Below are 21,375 nucleotides of genomic sequence, written 5' to 3' on the forward strand. Positions count from 1 at the left end.
CTAAAAGAGAGGAGAAAGAAGGAAACAGGAAAGGCAGACAAAGCTTAATTAACTAGAAAACAACAGTAAAACCCAGAGGCAGTGAACCCTAGGACTCCTCAGAGTCCCCGGACTGGAAATGACCCTGTGGGAAGCGGCCTCGCTGCTGGCCAAGACACTTCCCCCAAACTTTCAGCTGTAGATGCAAGGGCTGCGACAGGAACTGGCCACCCACGCCTGCCGGGCACAGAGACAAGGGCGTGCCTCAGTGGGCACTAAACAAGCGAGAAAGAGTCCTGTGGCTGCGGCTGGCTCGCTGGAAATGAAAAGGCGGAACACTGCCTGGACAGAGGGCAGAGAGGCTCAGGCCAATGCCAGGCTCAGCCAATGATGGCCCAGGGGCTAAGAATGCTTTTCACATTTTTTTAAAAGTTACTTTAAAGGAAAAAAAGGAAGAAAATGTGACAGAGATCACATGTGGCCCAGAAAGCCTAAAGTGTTGACTATCCATCCTTAACAGGAAGAGTTTGCCAACCTCTGCTCTAATCCAGAAATAAATCCAAGTATTCAGAAAGGTTGTTTCTGATAAGGGTGGCTCTCAAGGCACTGGGGAAACATGGACGTTTTAATAAATGGCCCTGAGCTAGTTAGATAGACATCTAAACAAGGTAACACTGGCTCCATGCCTCCCATCTACAGCAGCATAAACTGCAGAGAGACCAGAAATCTCCTGTAAAAAGTGAACCCCAGGGCCAGGGATTTAGCTCAGTGGTTCCGCTGCCTGCCTTGCAAGCGCAAGGTCCCAAGTTCGATCTCTGGTACCAAAAATCAAAAAGTGAGACCCACAAGTCCTAGAAGAAAACACATCTGAATCATTCCATGAGGGAGGAGAGGAGAAAGCCCTTCTATCAAAACTGAAGAACCTACAAGCAATAAAACACGGACACACTAGACTACGTGAAAATAAAATTTCTATATAGCAAAATCCCTCCACAAGCAAAGTAAAAAGACAAATGTCAAAGCAGGGAAACCTGTTTGCAATACATATCATAGATGAAGTTAACTTCCCTAATAAATAAAGGGCTCCTTGGGCCGGGGATTTAGCTCAGTTGGCACCATGCCTGCCTTGCAAGCACAAGGTCCTGAGTTCGATCCCAGGTACAAAAAAAAAAGGAAGGAAGGAAGGAAAGACAGACAGAAAGAAAGAAAGAAAGAAAGAAAGAAAGAAAGAAAGAAAGAAAGAGCTCCTGGAAACAGAGGACAAGAAAGACCAAGAGCCTGAGAGAAAAGTGGGAAAGAATGGATAGAAGTTAGAGATAAACAAAGACCAACAAAGAGGGGCTCAACTTCACTGAAACCAAGTCCACGTCTAGCAGCTATGAAATCCCCAAACTGAACAGTCACTATGAGGGCGAGGCCTCCCAAAAACAAACTGGGGTGACAGACAAAGGGGCAGAGCCTGCCAGAGCAGAGGCCGTGTGACTACATTGTCAGACCACTGCCAAGGTCCAGAGATGGGTGGGCTCCTGTGCTGGACACGGGGTCCCCGGGGTGCAGAAGGGTCCAGCAGAACCTTTCACTGCACAGTCAGAGGCCGTGGGATTACCACTTCCCCCTCAGAAGGGATTAGTTCTGGTCTTGTAGAGTGAGTGAGCTCTCAAAGAGTAAGATGGTATAGAAAGAGCCAGACTGGAGCTAAATCCCTCAGGCTTCCTGGCTCACCACGGGACATCTCCCTCACCATTGTGGTGTTCCTGCCACACTGAATCCGCCATGATGGACGCACCCGCCAGGATGGACTCAGCCAGAGGCTGAGCTGATGAGGTCACACCATCTCCAACTTTAGCCTCCAGCATGGTGAGCAGAATGAACCTCTTCTTTATACGTTACTCACCCTCAGGTATGAGCTCGTATTTTGGGGAAACCAACAGAAGACAGCCTAAGACAATCACGAAAGCCTTTGACTCTGTAATCCTACTTCTAGAGTCAGCTCTACTGGGTTACTAACTACTGCTCTGTGAGACAGCAGAATACTAGAAATGACCCAAATGCCATCAGTAAGAGATGGGTTGAATAAACAGCAGAACATCCACCTATGGCAGTATACATAGCCATAAAGAAGATGTGGGTGACTTCCATGTGGAGTGAAGTATAACAGATGTACTGTGAGCTAGAAAAAGATGCAAAAGACTGTACTTGCTATGCTACCTACTGAAGAAGAATAAAATGGGAAATAAAAAAACATTTTTTTTTAAACCCTAGAAGGATAAACTAGAAACTAAAAACTTCCAACAGGCTGAGCAAGTGGGGCTGAGCAAGAGAGACAGGGTGGCCGGGAGCGTCGAACATGCATTTGATTATAGTTTTATATTTTGAGCCTTAATTTGATTTAAAAATTGAATCAGAAAGGAAGGAAAGCAAACATAAAATTGAAAACAAATTGAAACAAATGAATCCTACTGAATGTCAAATTCCTAACGTAATTCCACAGAGAGAAGACTTATTTTGAGGACTTCTGGTCATACTACAGCAGCAGAGTGCAGACAAAGTCCAAGACAGAATTGCAAAGAACTTTTGTCCCACCAGGACCCACACTGGGGACATTAACATAGCAGTGTGACTCTGAAAATACGTGACCATGACCTGTGATTTTCTGTGGAAGAGAAACACAAATAAAATAAGGGAATGTCACGACTCTAAGTCTGAATGAGAAGTACCAACCCGAACTGCGTTTTAATATATCTCCCACCTCCTCACAGTGAAAGGTGGAAACAGCGACTGAAACCAGAAACCAGATGCACGGGCAGAACACCAGGGATCACAATGACACTAAGAAGATGGAAATCAGACTCACAAAACCTCAGCGCCACTCGTGGAGCAACTATGACACCAGCTTCTTACTGTGAAAATGGGCAATTAAAAGGGAAGTGTTACACATACTTGTCCTGTCTTCTTTGACAGACTACATGTAGCTCATCCCTAGTTAATAGGCAAAGTTCTTCTTAAACAGAAGAACACCAGCTATTAAAAGGAGATCAGAGGAGAGAGAACAGCAGAAAAATTACCCATTCTGAAAACTCCAATTAAATAGCCAACACAAGCCCAGCTCAGCCGAGCACATTACCAGGAGGGAAGGTTTGGAGACAGATCCTCAAGTGGGCCCAAGAGCAGCCCTAAGTGTTCTTCTCCAAGCACAGAGACAGCTCTCTCTCTCCTCTGGAGACACCGGGGTAAGAACCCAACGTTCAGGCCTACGGGTGGGGTAGATTGCAAACAGGTAGCGTTGATGATCCAGAATCATATTGGGCTTTCACCATAAATCCCTGCGTACAAGAACTACTGCAGACAGAGCAGCAGGTTCACCGACGAGAGGAAACAATCAGACAAACAAAGTGGGACGTGCTAGGCCTCACCGGATCTCTTCAAAGCCAATGTCATAAGAACGAACTCAGGAACTGTTCTGGACTTGGAGAGACTAAAGAGATGACTACAAAGATAAGAAGGAATCCAGGCTGGGCCTCCTGCATCGAGAACCACACATGGGGAAAATTTCCCCCCAAATGGGGGAATTTCGACCTGAGATGCTTGCGTGCTGTCTCCAGTGTGACCGTGTTGCTGTGCATGTATGAAAGGGCACCCTGACTTTTAAGAGACACACACTGTGGATTGCGAGGTAAAGTATCACCATGGCTACACCTTGCTTTTAAGTGGTTCGGGGCAAAGATAAACAGAGCCGAAGCAAGCGTTCCACAAGGTACCAGTAGTTCCTGGAGGTGATGGATGCCACATGGGCCTGGGCTCTGGGAGAAGGCACAGAGGAGGACCCACCACAGCTGGGACGGGCCAGGCGGCCCCCATGTCCAGGTCTAATGGGAGGGTTCCCCTCTGCTGGGAGCCAGGCGAGAAGCTGGATGGGCGCTCTGCAGGACAACAGACACCCCCGCTGAGCCCAAATTCAGTGGGCACAGCCGTCACACGAGGGAAGACCACACAGGACGAAGACGCCAAGAGAAACAACAGCTCCCCGGGCCTACTGAGCACAGGTTCTGGAAGCGTCCATCCAGGAGGCTGCAGAGCCCCCCAGATCACTTGTCAGGCACTTGGACAAGCGTGCTAGGGCTCTGCCAAGAACACAGCATCTCCAGGGCCACTTCCTCTGAAGGGACCAGAGTGGCATGGCACAGTGAAGCTCAGACAAGGCAGCTCCCATCTACTCTCAGGCAGACACCCAAGCTGCTGCAGTATTGAGTTTTCGATTCTGGGAAGATAACTTTTCTTAGAATAACTGATCAAGGGCTGGGAATGGGCTCATTTTCCACATTTGGTGGGAACAAAGCCAGCGCCAAGAAAGAGAAACTACAGGTGCTGATACGGATAAATCTCAGACAGATAAATCTCCATGCTGAGCAGAAGTTAGATTTTCGGGCCAGGGACTTAGCTCAGTGGTTCGGGCGCCTGCCTCACAAGCGCAAGGTCCCGAGTTCGATCCCCGGTACCAAAAAAAACAACAAAAAAAGTTAGATTTTCATGAGAGAGCACAAAACAACAATCCCACCACTCAAGTTCAAAGAAATGGGCAAAGTTTAATGGCACTCCGGGAGGCTGAGGCAGGAGGATCAAAAGTCTGCCCCCAGCCTGGGCAACTAAGCTACTTAGACCCTGTCTCAAAATACAAAATGAAAAGGCTTGGGGTGTAGTTCAGTGTGGAGGCCCTGGATTCAATCCCCAGTGCTGTTACCTACAGTAACAGTATTCAGAAGTGCAATTCCTTTGTGGAGGCCAGCGATTAGGGTGTGGAGTGGGAGAGGGAGGCCTCTGCCCGATGTCCCACAGCCCCTTCCGGTTGGTAGCGACACACAAGTGTTCACTTTGTAAAAATCATGCCTTGTATGGAAATGAACTCAAAACAGATCACAGACCCAGCCCAGATGAAAACAGGAAGCTCCAGGTGAGAACACAGGACAAGACCCAGGTTTGAAGATGACATTTTAGACAACACCAAGCACAGTCCATGAAAGGAATAACAGGGCCTGGGCTTCCTCACAGTTAAACACTTCTGCTCTGCCCAACAGGCTGGTAAGAGAGGGAAAGAGATGAGCCATAAATCAGGAAAAAATATCTGTAAAACACGGGTCTGATAAAGGAGCTGCAACCAAAGTGTGCAGATTTGCCCATCTGGGTGTCTCTGAAAGGGCACCTCGTGAAAGAAGATACAAAGATGGCAAAAAAGTGCCTGAAGAGATGTTCAACATCGCATGTCATTAGAGAATTGCAAACTGAAACAACAGAGAATCTACTACACACACACTGCAGTGGCTAAAATCCAAAACACCGACAAAAGCAAATGCCAGCAAGCATGTGGACCAACAGGAACTACCCATGCGCTGCTGGAAGAACACAAAACACCCAACCACTGTCAAAGACAATTGGCAGTTCCTTACAAAACTATATATACTCTACCTACACACACAGTGACAAGCACACTCGTTGGTCTCTACCCAAATGACTGGGAGACGTACATCCACTCACAATCCTGCATTCAAACGTTTATAGCAACTGTATTAGTAACTGCCAAAGGCTAGGAGCAACCAAGACTGGATAAACTGGTAACTCTATACAATGGAATACGTTCAGCAATAAAAAGAAATGAGCTCAGACAGGTCTCTAATCCCAGCACTCTGGGAGGCAGAGGCAGGAGGACCACAAGTTTGAGCCCAGCATTGGCAATGTAACAAATTAGAGAGAGCGTGTCTCTAAATAAATAAATAAATAAAAGACTGGAGATAAAGCTCAGTGAGAATGCCCTTGGTTCAATCCCCAGCACCAGAAAAAAAAAAAGCTGTCAAGACATGAAAAGACACAGAACCTTAAATGCACATCGCTGACTGATAGAAGCCAATCCGCAAAGGCTACCTGCTGTATGATTCCAGTGGTGTGGTATTCTGGAAGAGGCAAAACTTCAGAGACAGTGAAAAAGATCAGTGGTCACCAGGGGCGGGGGTGAAGAAGTAGAGAACAGGGATTCTTAGGGCAGTGGCGCTGTCCCGTGTGACACAGCAGTGGGCTCGAGATGACAGCAGTTGCCAAAACCATTATGACGCATAGCGGAACCTGAACCCGAACCATGAGCTGCAATTAAAATACTGTATCAATACGGGCCCATCGACTGTACAAACCGACACCAATGCAGGGTGTTAATAAGGGAGGACACCGAGGGGCAGGGCTGATGGGAACTCTGTGCTACTCACTCGACTCTTGTGCAAACCTACAGCTGCTTTAAACAAGTCAAATCTATTGTCTTTTTTTTTTTTTTTTTGGTACTGGGGATCAAACTCGGGTCCTTGCGCTTGCGCGGCAGGCAGCGGAGCCACTGAGCTACATCCCCAGCCCCTCAAATCTCTTTTCTTAAATCATAACCCTGCACCCTTGAGACCTGGGCACTTTACTGCACACACTATTTCAACAACAAAAATCATCTTTTCCATGCAGTTCGTGAGACTCGATGTTGAACTGATGCAACTTCTGAGGGCCTGGAAACCACCAGTCCCGGGAGGAGCCCCCCACTGCACACTGTGGCCACCAAAGGGGTCCCACACCCAGCATGGCAGAGCACACAGGCCTGAGGCTCAGCTATGGAGGAAGCTGGAGAGAACCTTTAATTTTTTTCTTGGACTTTAACTTGCGAGTTTTGGACTTTGAATTTTAATGCATAATGGCAAGAAAATTTGATTTTTGGAGTGTAATTTCTTCAGACATCAACTTGCAAGGAAATTGAATTTGGGGACTTTAATTTGTCTGGGAAATTCACCCTGGAAAAGGGTTTACATTCAAATCAGGGGCATCTCTAAGTGACTGGCCTCCTTTATTGAATAATCTCAATGCCAGCATTTAACCTCTTGGCAGAACCTCTGCGGCACTAACTGGATAAGGACAGGGCGGACCCTAGAGGGAGCAGAACAGGAGTGAGGCTCCCGCGGGTGCACAGAAGGGCCTTGAAGCCAAAGCACTATTCCCATTCGTCTTCGAGCCTTCTGGGGACATAAACTGAACCTTCCACTGAGGGTCCTGGGGAGACCAACCAAGGAAGGTGGCTGGACTGGAAAAAGTGGCCCCGGGGAGGAGGGAAGTCACCCTGCTGGCGACTGGATCCTTCCCCAGTGGCAACAGCCACAACCCTGCCTGGTTGGCTGCAAACAACGGTAAGACCATGTGATTCAGAAATGCTGCCACCACGAGTCCCTCCCCTGGCATCGTGGCTCCAGGCAGGGACCTCGGCCCTGTCTCAACCCAGCCCATCTCCCCTCAAGGCAGGAGCAGCTCATGTGACTGAGGTGAGAGAGAGAGACAGGGCCTAGGATGCTTGGTCCTCCCCACGCTCCCCTTTCCAGGTCTGCACAGGAGGAGACGCTAGAGTCAGAGACAGATCTGCAGGTATGGGAGGGACAGCCAGGGACACCATCACTGGGCCCCAGGTTACGAGCTACTGCTGCTGCCCATCTCTGGGGCATCATGGTCATGGAACTCAGGGATGGGCACAGCAGGGTCTCAGATTAACCATGTTCCCACAACCACTTCATTATAAACAAATGTAAAGGACAGTGGCATTTGGATCTTTACCACCTGACTCAATTAATTCTGCCCATGGACAAGAAACGGCATTACCTGTGGTACCTGACTCCCTAAGCCAATCATTTGGCTGATCCTTTTTAGGGATTTATGTTCATTTTCAAATTTCTTTCCTTCTATTTTATTGAGTTTGCTCTGTTTTCTTCTTCCAAACTTTTGAGTTGAACCAGTCTCTTAAAGGATAGTCTCTTCTTCCACATCACATTCAAAACTGTGAATTCCCTATAAGTACCTGTAATAGTCAACTTGACTAGCTTGGGAGCCACCTATAGGATTAGTAAAGCTTACTTCTCAGTGTATCTGGGTGCATCATGGAGGTACGATTTGGGGCTCCGTATCTGGCCCATGGCCCCTTTCTCTATGGTACTCTTATCCTGTGCTTTCCTTCCCTACTACCAAGAAGAGAGCAGTTTGGTTCTGTTGTGCCCTTCCACCATATGTTCTTGCCTTGAAGCCAGCCAGCTATGCATAGAAACTTCTGAAATCATGAGCCAAATTAAAACTCTCCTCTTTCAAGCTACAGGTGCCAGGTATTTTGTACCAGCAACAAGACAGACTAATACACAAAACTGGTACCAGAGAAGTAGGCTCTGTGACTACACTTGACCAGAAACCTTGATTCAAAAGCCTTTAGAACTGGTTCACAGGAGGAATTCGGAAAGGCTTGGAGATGGTGGCTAAAGAAGTCCTAGAATGCTGTAAGCTGAGCTTGAAGGGTGATTCTGGTAGGAATTCAGATTAGAATGCTGATAAGAATGTAGGCAGTAAGGCCAGGCTCAGGAGGTGTTAGTTTGGAACAGTTTAGACTTTATTGGAAATCAGAATACAGGCCATTCACTGCGCCTGCCTTACAAGCACAAGCTCCTGAGTTTGATCCCTGGTCCAAAAAAAAAAAAAAAAAAAAAAGCCTCTAGGGTCCCAGAATACAGGCCATATATATTATACTCCAGTAAAAAAAAATTGCCCCCATTTTGCCCATGTCCTGAGAGTCTGTGGAAGGCTGAATTTAAGGGGTATGGACTAAATGATCTGATAGAGGGAATTTCAAGGCAGCCCAATATTTAGGCAGTGGCATGGATATCACTAGCTGCTTTCATCCAGATTTATAGTAAGAACTGGGCTCAAAAACAGAGCAGAAGGGCTGGGGATTTAGCTCAGTGTTCCACTGCCTGCCTCCCAAGTGCAAGGTCCCAAGTTCAATCCCTGGTACCAGAAAAAAGAAAGAAAGAAAAACAGAAGAAATGCTTGAAAAACTTAAGTTTTGGCCCCAAAACAACCACCTGTAAAGTTGGGGCCAAAGGAGCTGTGGTTGCTGAAGAGATTAGTGTCATTTAAAAGACACCGCATACTTGAAACTGGAACAAGAAGAAAGATGCCCTGAGCATATCTCAAGAGTCAGCAAGACCCCACCTATCATATGTTCGAGGGTGCAGAAATGTAAACCTTTCATTTGAGAGAGAGCCCCTGAGCCCTTTACTTGAGAAGAGGTTCTGGAATTGGTTCCCCAGGTTTCATTTTACCCTGTTCAGCCATCCAGGCATGGTTCAAGGGGCATCATCCACATGATGCTGTTTCTTCAGGAATCCAAAATCCAAGAGTTGGGGGTCACAGGGGCTTCCATCCAGACTTCAAAGTAAGGCCTGGGAGCCCCGACCGTGTACTCAAGAGCTGGGTATGTGAAGCTGTGGGAATGAAACCAGAGGTACTGTAGAGATTCCAAGAATGCAGAGAGGGCAGGAGCGTGGAATGGCTGCAGGCTGGGAAAGGAGCCAGCCCAAGAGAGAGGCTATACAAGCTGCAACTGACAATTCCACAGAACCAGGGCCACCCAAGCCCTCCGGAACCCACAACTCACCCCCATGTGCCTGGATGCTGGGTATGGAGCCACAGTACTTAATGCCTGCCCCGCTGGGTTTCAGTCTTGCTTTGGTCCAATCCTTTTCTACCCTCCTAGTCCTCCCTTTTGGTAAGGAAATGTCTTCCCTGTGCATTGTACCTAGGGAGTATGGAATCTTTTTTGATTATTTTTTTATAGAGGTTCACAGCTAAGAGTCTGCCTTGAGTCTCAGAGGATGCTTTGACTTGGGCTTTTGAGCGACGTTGGAACAGTTGAGACTTTAGGGAAGGGATTACTGCATTTTCAGTTATCCTCAAGGTAGCTGTGTCACGTTAGGTAGAATTATGAACTTGTTTTCATTTGGAGATTAAGTACAGTCTCAGGAGATATGTTTGGGGGTCAAGTTGAACAAGGGCAGAATGTGACAGTTGAATTAAAAAGCTATTACAACCATTTTACTTGTATCTCCTCAGTTTCGATGTGCAATATCGTTATTTAGTTTCAAATAATTATTCATCCTTGATTTGTTCATTGATCCATCATTAGAAGTTTGATTTTGAGCCAGGGATTTAGCTCAGTGATTCTGGCTCCTGCCATGTAAGCGCAAGGTCCCGAGTTCAACCCCCAGTACCAAAAAAAGAATTTTAAAAAAGAAGCTTGATGCTGTTTTGTAGTAGTGAGGACTGAACCCAGGTCCTTCACACTGAGCCAGATCTCCAGCTTTTTTTAGTTTTGAGACAGGGTCTCAATAAATTGCTAATTTGTCCAGGCTGAGCTCAAACTTGTGATCCTCCTACCTCAAGAGTGCCCAGATTACAGGCATGTGCCACTTTCCTTGGGATAGAAGTACATTTTAAATATAGAAGTGCATTTTAAATTAAAAGAAAAATAGCGGTTATACGCATTTGGGAGGGAGGGCGAGATTTCTGATGTTGGGGCATTATGGTCAGAGAATGCTATAAAATTAGATGAAGTTCTCTGATATCAGTTGTCTTGGGAGAGGGAGATACTTGATAGGTAGCTTGCCCAGTGGTGCTGCCGCCTGCCTCGCAAGTACAAAGTCCTGAATTCAACCCCGGTACCAAAATAAATAAATAAATAAACAAATAATCGATCAGTTTTTATAAGTTGCAAGAGACACTTGGAAATACTAGATATTCTTTAAATTGGATATACAAGTTCTCTTGTGTTTTATAACATCTTCATTAATTTTCTTAAATCTATTTTTACTGAGAAAAGCATGTCAAAATCACCCTGTGATTGCAGGTTTGTCAATTTCTACTTACAAGTCCATCCATTTTTCCTTTCTAACCTGAGGTCATGTTAGCTCTTGGACTCAGAATTAGGATCCCAGTGAGTTTTTCTCTCGGTTACTATTTATTCGCCTCCTTTATCTCCAGCACTGCATTTGCCTCTGTCTTTTTCCCCCTGGTCCCAGGGATTGAACTAGGGCTTTGCACAAGCCAGACAAACACTCTACAACTAAGCTATATCCTTGGCCCTTTTTTTTTCTTTTTTGGAATTTCAAGAAATTTTTCTTTGTATTGGTGCATATTTGCAGTATATAATGATTACATTCCTTGTGGGAAGTTGTTACACGTGCATAATGCATCTTAATCCCTTTTACATCCCATCCCTTCTCCCTCCTTCCCGCTCATCCTCCTCCCTCCATCTCATCCCATTTGCCAAAGTTCCATTTCCTTGTTTCTTTTTGTTTTGAGCCAGAATCTCACTACATTGCCCAGACTTCCCTCAAATTTGTGAGCTTTTTTTGTTTTGGTTTTTTTTTGGTACTGGGGATCAAACAAACTCAGGACCTTGCATTTGTGAGGCAGGCGGCAGTACCACCAAGCTAAATCCCCCACACCTTGTGACCTTACCTCAGCTTTCTGAGTAGCTACAACTACAGGGATCTGCCACTCTACCTGGTGCTTTTATCTGATGTTAATGTTGTCAAACTCCTTCCTTGGGGGTCAGTATCTGAACACAAACTTTTCTCACCTTTTACTGTCTACCTCAAGCAGCAGGCACAATTCAGATCCTAGCTGCAGCCCTGATAAGCCCTGTTACTGACCAAAAGACAGGAAAACTTTCAAAAAAAATAACTTCTCGGTAGGTTTTTATCTATTGTGATTTAAAATCCATTGGTTTAACATGAAGCCAGAAGGGGAAAAGGCCATTGGTCCCATTCTTGGGGGACACCAGGGAGCCAGGTCATAACGCTATCCTGACTTTCCTGTGCTCCTCAAGGTGGCCCAACAGCTGAGCAGGGGACGTGTCAGCTCTGGAAGCTTCCAGTTGCCACTTGGAGGTGTCCTAAGTAGGATGTCCCCTCTGCAACAGTGATCCCTATGCGAGATCTTGACGGGAACAGATGCAGCGCGGAGAGCAGCGAGCAGACGCCAAGGTGCTGCAGAGACAGTGTCCACGCCGCCAGCCACAAAGGACTCTTGCCAAAACCAAAAAGCACACATCTGATCACATACCCAGATCCTACTCGCAATTTACAGGAAAAGAGGTGACAGAGGGACACCCTTAGTGTCAGGATGCACAGATGGAATCAGATTGCGGGATGGATGCTCTACCAGATAACATGGAGTCTTAGTTAGTTTTCTCATTGCTGAGACAAAACACCTGACACCCAGAGTTAAAGGAGGAAAAGTTTATTTGGCTCACAGTTTCTTGAGGTTTTAGTCCACAGTTGGTTGGCTCCAAGGCAAAGGAGAAATAGTTCATGGCCCACACAAGGTAGCAAAAGCAACAAGGGACATTAACAGTGTCTTTCTGCCCCTCTATCTCATCCAGGCTCCTTAGGGCAGGGAGCACTCACACCCTTAATCCTAGCGCCCTTGGGCCTAGCATTGCACCATGAACCAACTCCAGCGTCACACTCTAGATGCAGCCACCTCCAAAGCCCACCTACGACCGCATGAGGCTTTGGGGTGACAGCTAGAGACAGCCACAGTACCTGGCTTCTTCAACAAAGAAATCAAAGAGAAAACAGACTGGGGCTGGTGGCAGTCACCGCAGAAGCAAGACACAGAGCCAGGTTAAGGTTCTGCCCCACTGCGAGCGACATGCACTGAACAAATCAATTTCAAAAGGTAGAAAGCTGGGGCTGGGGATGTAGCTCAGTGGCACAGTGTCCCCTGGCAAGTGCAAGGTCCTGGGTTTGATTCCCAGTACCGGAAAATAAATAAATAAAATTAAATTTTAGAAAAAGTTAGGAAGTTACTGGGGAAATGTTACCACTGGCTACGTACACACTTGATGGTATTAGGGAATTATCTTCTATTTCTGTATGGGCTAATACTGAGGTCACGTTTTTCAAAAAGACTCTGTTTTTTAGAGGCTCAGAAGGAAATATTTATAAACAAAATGACAAAGTCTGGGATCTGCTTCAAAACTAAGCCCAGCTGGGGGGCGGCTCTGGGTGGGCACGGCTGGGTGGTGGACAGCGCGCCTGGCACACTGGCTGGCAGGCACCCCATTCACTCGCACCCTGTACCTGCGGCCAACTTTTGACAGCACCCTCCTCAGCAGCAACACGAAGCTTTCTCACACGCGCCCTTGCACAAGCACTTACCTGTGTCATAGGAGCAGTCTTTACTGATGGGAACGAGGAGGTGGGACAGGGAGGCGGAGCTGGGCCCCCCAGCCCTGTCCAGTGGGACCAGCTGCAGGCGCGGCGTGGTCACGGGTGGGAAGCGGTAGAACTGGAAGGTGAAATACACAGTCTTTGGCCACGGTGTTCCTTGGTAGTCCTGGGCCACTCTGAATTCAACAACAGCTTTGAATTAATCAAGCATCCACAGCAGGGCACCTAGGGAGTGACGTGCACCTGTGCAGGGAGACTGTCCAAGCTCGGTGGTCACTGGGGCCACAGGAAGGGGTTGCCTTGGTCCCCACCGGGAAGAGCTGCACTGTGCTCGAGGTGAGCCCTAACACCTGAGAGTCAGGGAAACGCTGTCCACATTTTAATCAAGGACAGAACGCAGAGCAAGGCAGGCTTCTTGGTATTCAGAATGCCGCTGAGTGGGTCCCCGCCAAAATGAAGTTAAGGCAGTTTCCAGGCTCCCCACACACAAAAGCAATAAAGGCTTAAGGAGAGGGAAATGATGATGACCAGTTTGAACATCACACACCGTACATGTGTGTCACATATCCACAGTGTACCCCATAAATACCTACAATTATGTGTTAATTATAGAAATTTAAAAGAACAACTACTTAACTAAGTTAAAAGCCAGCCGGCACTGCTTAATCCAGCAGCACCTGAACACAGCGCCCCCAGGACAAACCCCCATCCGCGCTCCTCAGCGCTGCTCCCTGGCAGGGCACAGACTGGCAACTCAGGCTCTACCTGCTGAAGGCCAAGAAGTGCAGCACCATCTCGTTGCTCTGCAGACGATCTGCCTCTTCCTTCTGCGGGTTGAACTCCACGGGCTCTGTGGGGCTGACGGCTTCTGCGGGCTGCTTGTTGGTGTCCAGAATCTCCGGGAAGCCGGAGGACTGCAGGACAGCCATGGTGGCCCTCGAGAGCTGGCCTCCAGAGCTGAAACAGGAAGACTCCTCAGCCAGCCTCCCAGGAGATGGCAACAGAGACACGGGGCCCCCAGGCCCCCTCCGCAGACAGCCCAAGGGCCAGAGTCAGTGAGAGGCCAGGCATGCTCTTGGGCCCACCCCTCACCTCCTGGTCTGGGCTCCCACCACAATGGGGGCGTGCAGCGGGGTGAACGGCAGCTCCTGTAAGTGTTCGGTGACAGAGGTTTCCAGGGAGGCAGGAGTCCGGCTCAGGTCAGCTTCCAGGTGCGAGATCCTGCCCTCCAGCGGGAAGTCCTCCTGAACAAAACCAGGGCCTCGGGATGAGGCCACCGAGGACCCCAGCTGTGACCCCCCAAGGATGCTCTGATCTGAGGGGAGTGGCTTCGAGTTGCAGGGTCGTCAGCCTCAGCCACCGGAAGTACAGGAGGCTCAGTTACAGTGCAACTTTACGTGAACAGCGAATGATTTCAGTACAAGAGTGTCCCATGCTGTGCTTGGGGCATACTTATGCTAAACAGTTATTTGTTTTTATCTGAAATTCAACGTTAAGGGGGCATCCTTTATTTCACCTGGTGACCCGATTTGTGAGTCAAAAAAAAAAAAGAACGAGGAAAATAACCATCGATCTGATGTGTTGGTCAGCACCATGCGAAACATCTGACACCTGAGGTAGTAAATTAACACCAAGAGATGTGGATGGAACAGAAAGGGCATGAGTCCTTCTAAACACAATTAAACTGTAGATAGGGCCGCAGCTCTAGTCCTCAAATGCCCTGAGGCAAAGGCAGGTATCAGGGGCCCAGAGCACTGGGCTGGACTGTGAGGGTCACTACAGGCAAGGCGACCCCAGGCAGTGCCCCGGGGCAACAATCCAGCCAGAAGGCCCTTCATCAACAGGTGAATAGGGCAGCAGATCCACAGCACAGCGCATGTTCTCAAGTGAGCAATTAAAGGAACCGTGTGTCCTCAGCCCCTCACAGGGTGAGACCTGAGGTGCTATAGGGGGCGGCCTTCCAGCCTAAGCTGTCCGTGAATCCCAGGGCAGGGAGGATGCGGGCTACAGCTGAAGCCCAAGGAGCCCCCGCCCCTCCCCTTGCTGGCAGAGGTCAGGGTGCCGTGGGCTGGGCTCAGCCCCTCATAGCCCCAGCAACGCCTTCCCTCCTTCAGTGCAGACACCCAGGGCTCTAACTTTGCTATCTCAATCAGATGGAGCCTTGTGGCAAGAGTGCAAATGCCACTGAGAAAGAACAGTGGCAAATGTCTGCAGCATGAGGGTGCGCAGCGTGCCACCCCACCCCAAGGCCCACGGACAGAGGGCCCCGCAGTCCCTGTCACCTAACCGAGGACCAGCACGGCTGGCAGACCCCAGGCTCCCCACAGCAGTCGGGGTGCAGCCACCATGCGGCGGGGTGGGGGCACAGGGACACTTACTGTCTGGGGCTGGGAACCGTCCAGTGGCTGTGGACTCACTCTGGCTGAATGACGCTGAGCTGGGGACAGTGGGGAGGCCGCCAGCTGGGACAGTGACAACTGGAAGGCAGAGAGCTTGGGTGAGGCGTTCCAGCGCTCTTCAGTCAGCTCACACTGACTCACACAGGGTGTGGGGACAACTCGGGACCCAGCCACACAGGGCAGGGACGCCTGCGGACTCCTGGATCCCAGAACCGCTCCTGACCAACTCGGTCCTGGTTATAGACAGCTGTGGTTCTGTGATCGCTCCTGGACTAAACCTGGACAGAAATACAGTTAGCACAGAAGAGCAAGTGGAGAAGGGAATAGTCTCAATGGCAGGGCTGGGCGGTCCCGGGGCCTCTGAGCTTCACTTCCCTCATGGCGGACTCCAGCCCCCTATGTCCCCCAGGCCCAGGGAGCCTCTACCAGGGCACTGACCACTGTGGTGTCCAGCTGGCGCTGGAGACAGAAAGCCAGGGAGGAGGCCCCAGCCCACCCCTCACCACCCACAGCCTTGGATCATGGCTCCTGGCCTTTGTCCCCCACCTTGAAGGCTCACAGGAATACTGTGAGAGGAAGCAGGAATTCGGGGACAAGGCTGGCCCAGCACCTGGCTCAAGGCAAACTTTCTATCAGGGCTCAGGCTTAGATTGGGAAGTGAATGCCACTATAGAAAGGCTGGCATGGCGGGGTGGGACTGCCCTCCGCTGGAGACATGGGTCTATTTTCAGGCCACACTGCCCCTGGGATGCTCCCTGTCAGGAGGCACGGCTCTCCCGAGGAAGACTGAGCGGGCAGAGGGAGCAGAAGGCAAGGGCAGAGGTGCAGGGGACAGAGAGGCACCCTGCGGCACCCACAGGGAGTGGGAAAGATCACAAGGGAGGGTCTCTTCAGCTTCCTCTGATCACCTCACGAAGCCTCGCGTGGTAGTGGACACCTGTAATCCCCGCACTCTAGGCGGCTGGGGTGGGAGGATCACAGTTAGAGCCCAGTCTGGACAACTTAGGAGGACCGTGTCTGAAACTAAAAAATAAAAAAGGAGTGGGGGTGTAGCTCAGTGCAAAGGTCCTAAGTTCAATTCCCAGCACTTGGTGGGGGGAGAGAGAGAGAGAGAGAGAGAGAGACTGACTCTAAACCTCTTATGGCCATAAGAAGCAAAAAATGTTCAAGCAGGCATAGTAGTACATGCCTACAATCCCCGCACCGCAGGAGGCTGAAGCAGGAGAATCACAAATTCAAGCCCAGCTTGGGCAACTTAGCAACTGAGCACGACTGTGTCTCAAAAAGGGCTATGGATATAGTTTAGTGTGGAAGCCCTGGGTTCAATCCCCAGTGCTGAAAAAAAAAAATACTCCACAGAAACAAAAAGAGTACCCTACGAAATGTCATGCCCTTCGGGGGACATGGAAACCACGCAGGGAAGACACTGGGTTAGGCCAACGGGGAGCCCCAGAGCGGTCCAAAGGAAAGCCAAGACTAATGAACTGTTTGACTTCCCAAAGTCACCAGGAGGAACAGGTCAGCTCTGACCTCTCTCAAAACCAGGAAGCAGCAGCCAGCAGGCCACAGGCAGTCCCCGTGGGCAGCTCAGCACTCACTGCCTGAGCTTGGCCGAGCCAGGAAGAGCCCTAGCCCCACCGGAAATTCCAGCTCAGTGGGGCGCCCTTCGTGACAGCCACCGTCAGCTGTGGCCCTGGGTCCGGCAGCACGAGCTACTGCCTGTCCCTCACTCACTGTGGTCCCGACAGAGTGGGTGGGGAGAGGAAGGGAACCACACCTGGTGTCCTCTCGGGAGAACGACCAAGGCTGCTGGTCCTGAGGGCCTCAGCCACCAGGACCTCCAGGAGCAGTGGCATTTCCCGCCAGGGCTGGCACAGGCCAGGTGGCAAAGTGGGCATCGGCAGGCGTCAGTGGGAGGCCTGGCAGCGGTGAGGCAGCGTGTCCCGAGGCGGGGACCCGGCAGTCTGTTGCACTTCCTCCCTCCCCAGCCCCAGCCCCAAGCTGCAGAGACCCCTCGGGGACAACCGCTCTGCAGAGGCGGAGTCCTCAAACCCAGGGCTCCTGGGTGCTGCTGCTGGAATTGAGAAGTGGGCCCCACGGAGCCCGGACTTACCCCTGGTCCCACGGGAGAGTTCTGGGTGGCAGCAAGACCCTGGGGCGTCGGTGCTGGTGGGCCTGGGAGGAAGCACAAGGTGCCATCAGCCTCTAGGGAGTCCAGGGAGCCTGAGCGCCGGACAGCTGGGCCTCAACGCCCTTCTCCACCCAGCCTGCAGCTCAGCACCAGCACAGGCACCGTCCAGCTCTGCACAAAACCCTCACTGGAGGCCGGAGGTGGGAGGGAGGCCCGCCCTTCGCTCCAGGCTCTGGTGCCCTGAGGAGGGCCGCCTGGTGTCTGTCCGTGCAGATCCATCCATCTGTGGTCACTGCATACCCACCATGGTCACCACTTCCTGTCCACAGTGGGGGCTGCCCAGCAGACAGGCCAGGTGTGGCCCACAGACGTGAACCCTGGGCACCTGCTGGAGGGGTGATCAGCCTGGCACCCTAGGGGCACAGCCTTGGTCCCCAGGCCTCCGGCCCCACCCCACCGGGTCTTCCCAGTCACCTGGACCACTCAGGAGAGGGACCCTCTGCTCAGGCTTGCCGCCCGTCAGCCTCATGTGGCCGTCACTGTCACTCCGTGGCGCTGCTGCCCTCCCCATGGCTTCTGCTGCCATCAGCATCAGGCAAATGGGTCTCTCACCACCCCTGGAATCCCCAACGGCCCGTGGCCTAGGCGGGGCCACCTCTGCCCTCGAATCTACAACTCTCAGTACAGTGCACCTATCCCCAGCGCCCCACTCTGGACCACAGCAGGACAAAAATAACCACAACAAAGGCTGCTTACAGAGAAGCCGCCCACGCAGCTCCTGCCCATCAGCAGACAAAGGCCCAGACCCCTCCAGCAGCTTCCAGAATCTGCCCAGGCACTTTGAGCCACCCTAGGCAGGGCTCCCCCACCTCGGGTGACCCAACCACTCTGGCCTGCAGCTCATGGTCCAGTGCCTCCCAGGCAGGGCACATTCGCCAGCCTCAAGGCATCTGACAAGCCCAGCCACAGTGCTTCGGGAACTCTGAACACCCCAGGGAGGAGCTGGCTTCGGGACATGAGCTGCCCTCCTGGAGGCCTAGCAGACCCTCCCAGGAGCAACACTACCCGGGACAGGGTCACTTTTGAGCAAATGCCTCTCCCGGCTCCTAGGCACCTTCCGCAGACATCAGGGCCCGGCGCAGCAGCCCTGCCCACCCTCCTGAACAGCAGAGGACGGAGCACAAAAGCCACTAGTGGAGTCCAGCTTTGTTCCACCCTAAACGAGGACTCGGAGAGCTCCGCAGGCTGATTCTGGCAAGGAGGAAAATTGGAGGAAATGGCTCCATTATCCTCCGCTAGGAGAAAGCTGCACTTAGGAGCCAGGCCTGCTGCATCTTCCTGGCCAGGAGGGCTCGGTGCTGGGCACGCTGCAGCAGCGAGGCACATGAGAAGGTTCTCGCAGCCCCCACAGTCAAAGCTGGGGACTCCAGGGAGCTGGGGCACATCACAGGGGTCTGCGCATGCTCTCCCGGTTCTCATAGTGGGTACTTGTGCTGTGCTTCTCCATGTCCTTCCTTATGTGGAGGCTTGCTATGCACTCTTACTTTCTGAGAGAGTGAAACAGCCTAAAAGAGGCCCTGGCAGATGGCTTACGACACCTGCTGTGAGCCGGGGCCAGCGGACCCACAGCCACATCCCAGGGAAGCTCGGTCCAAGGAAATCTATCAAGACCACACCATCACCACGCTCCACATCTTTCTGTCTTAACGCGGATGCGGTGGCTTGTGGCGTTGCCCAGGGGCACCCACTGCACTTCCGGTGCAACAGATGTAGCTAGAAAGGAAGCCTGGTTTCTGCCTGGCTGAGGGCCACTGGCAGCAAGCACGTGTGTACAGGACGCGCACGATGCCCGGGGAGCCCCACCAGGAGACTGGGCTGAGGAGACCGAGGAGCCTGCGTGTGAGCTGGCACACGCCCTGTGCAGCCAGAGCCGCGGGAAGGCTGGTGTGGGGCAGCCCAGGGTCTCCAGGCAAAGGGCAAGTTACCAGGCACTGCGCGTCCTGTGACTCCACGGCCACCACGGGGAGAAAGGGAGCAGCCACGCGTGCAGCAGGCCTGCTGCACACTCACGGCCCAGCGCATCCTCGGCCTCAACCGTGGGCTACAAAGCGCACTCGCTTTCAGGGCTGCGGTCACCATCACGTTGCCATGATGTCCCTCAGGACCAGCTGCACTGCCACACCACCCAGCGAGGCTCGCAGTGAGGCTCCAGAGCCGGGCCCTGTCCCCACAACCCCTCCCCCTGGGTTTGCACCAAACATGGGCTCCTCCCTGGGCGCCTGCCGAGCACAGGCTCTGGGTTCAGATGTGCATCTTGGAATTTGAGCATGGAGACCCCAAGAGGCGCTTTCCACAGCTGTGCCAGGTGGCTCGGGGCCATGGGAAGGGACCCAGGCAGCAGTTCCCGAGACCCCAGGGCTGACGGCCGGAGACAGGGATGCCTGGGCTTCCAGCTGCAGCGCGGTCTGCCTCCTGTCTGAACACTAATTTTCCCTGACACTCTATTACTCTCCAATCAGTCTCTGTGCACTGAAACCACTGTCAACAAAATCTCGAGAGTCCACTCCAGTTTTCTGTCAATTTAGCTTCAAGAAGTTCCTCGGCTCCATCCACACTTGACGAAGCCCAGGCCTCGGGAGGCCAGGCCAGGGCCTGCACTCTGACAGTACTGGGCTTCTGCTTCTCCTGCTGGATCACACGGGGACCCCAGGACCCGAGGCTGCCTCCAGGGAGCAGGAATGCGCCTCGCTGCTCGGCGCTTCTCAGACAGCGCTTCTGGTCCCGGGGCAAGGGTTCCGTAGAAGGCACCTGAGCCAGGTGAGACGAACTACTCGAGGCCTGCTCTGCACACCAGACTGAACAGAGCAGAACACACCGCCCTGGTAGCAGCACTGGGAGTGCAAACAGACACACAGGGAGCTCTGGTCACTCCAGCACCCCGCCTCAGGGCTGTCCCCAAAATGGAGTGTGCGCTTGGCTTTGCTTCTCAGTCAGTCACCCCACCTGGTGGCAGACAGGGATGGGGACCAGGGCATTGAGGCCTCTCACCTCCAGTATCACCTCCCCGTTCTGCTTAGCAACTCCAAGGGGGCCTGGGGAGCGGGGCTCAGTGTCTGTCACCTGCACCACATGTCACTGAGCAGCCACTTGTCCCCTCGAGCAGTGCACTTCTCAGTATGCAAGTTACGCTGCCGTTTAAAAGGAAAACCAGAAAGAAGGGGAAAGAAGGACAGCATTTTTACCACCTTTGCTTTTCTGTGTCACTGATCCATTTGTCTGAAAAACATCTCATCGCCTGCCTGTATTCAGACATGCCGTGAAGACTCGTGAATGGCTAACACAGGACTGGGTGGTGATCTCCGCCCCGCGCACACTGGGATCAGGGATCAGGGGCAGGGTGGAGCCATGGACAGGGTCCCCAGCATCCTCCCACTGATGGCCCACCAAGGATGCAGCAGGATGAGGGCACGTTCCCGGGGGACAGCGCCCTGCCTGTGCTTGGCTGAAGGGCCAGTTACCAGAGGGGAGGACCACAGTCCCGAGCAGGGGCGGCAGGAGGAGGCCATTGCCTAGCAACCTGCAGCAGCTCGGCAGAGGCAGGGAAAGGGCCGGCCGGGCAGGGCAGGGGGGGGGAGGGAGGTGAGGAGGGGCCGCTGCCAGGAAAGACGGTGGCCAAAGACAGTTTCCTGTCTGCAGACCGTGAAAGGATGAATCAGTGGCTAATGGCACTCCAGACACTAACCATTCACAAGGCAAACCCATTTGAAAGGCCTTTATTCCTATTTGTGGGTAAAAATTCATTCTT

The 21,375-nt window shown here is 51.7% G+C and overlaps 1 protein-coding gene across 8 annotated transcripts in view; it reads right to left on the reverse strand.

Annotated features, from left to right (window-relative positions):
* The window catches only part of Nphp4 (nephrocystin 4), a 101,499-nt gene that overhangs the window by 15,526 nt on the left and 64,598 nt on the right, over window positions 1-21,375 (reverse strand). For all 8 annotated transcript variants that reach the window (XM_087214589.1, XM_013065202.3, XM_087214588.1 and 5 more), the window contains 5 exons: window positions 17,553-17,614; window positions 15,419-15,517; window positions 14,133-14,284; window positions 13,806-13,997; window positions 13,029-13,216 (listed from right to left, as the gene is read on the reverse strand). In XM_087214589.1, the coding sequence (XP_087070715.1) occupies window positions 13,029-13,216; window positions 13,806-13,997; window positions 14,133-14,284; window positions 15,419-15,517; window positions 17,553-17,614 (693 nt within the window). The remainder of the gene's footprint in view (window positions 1-13,028; window positions 13,217-13,805; window positions 13,998-14,132; window positions 14,285-15,418; window positions 15,518-17,552; window positions 17,615-21,375) is intronic.

The sequence above is a fragment of the Heterocephalus glaber genome, unplaced genomic scaffold (assembly GCF_053883595.1).
Source record: "Heterocephalus glaber isolate CG9 unplaced genomic scaffold, H.glaber_assembly_v1.0 deba00001447, whole genome shotgun sequence".
Classification (NCBI taxonomy): Eukaryota; Metazoa; Chordata; class Mammalia; order Rodentia; family Bathyergidae; genus Heterocephalus; species Heterocephalus glaber.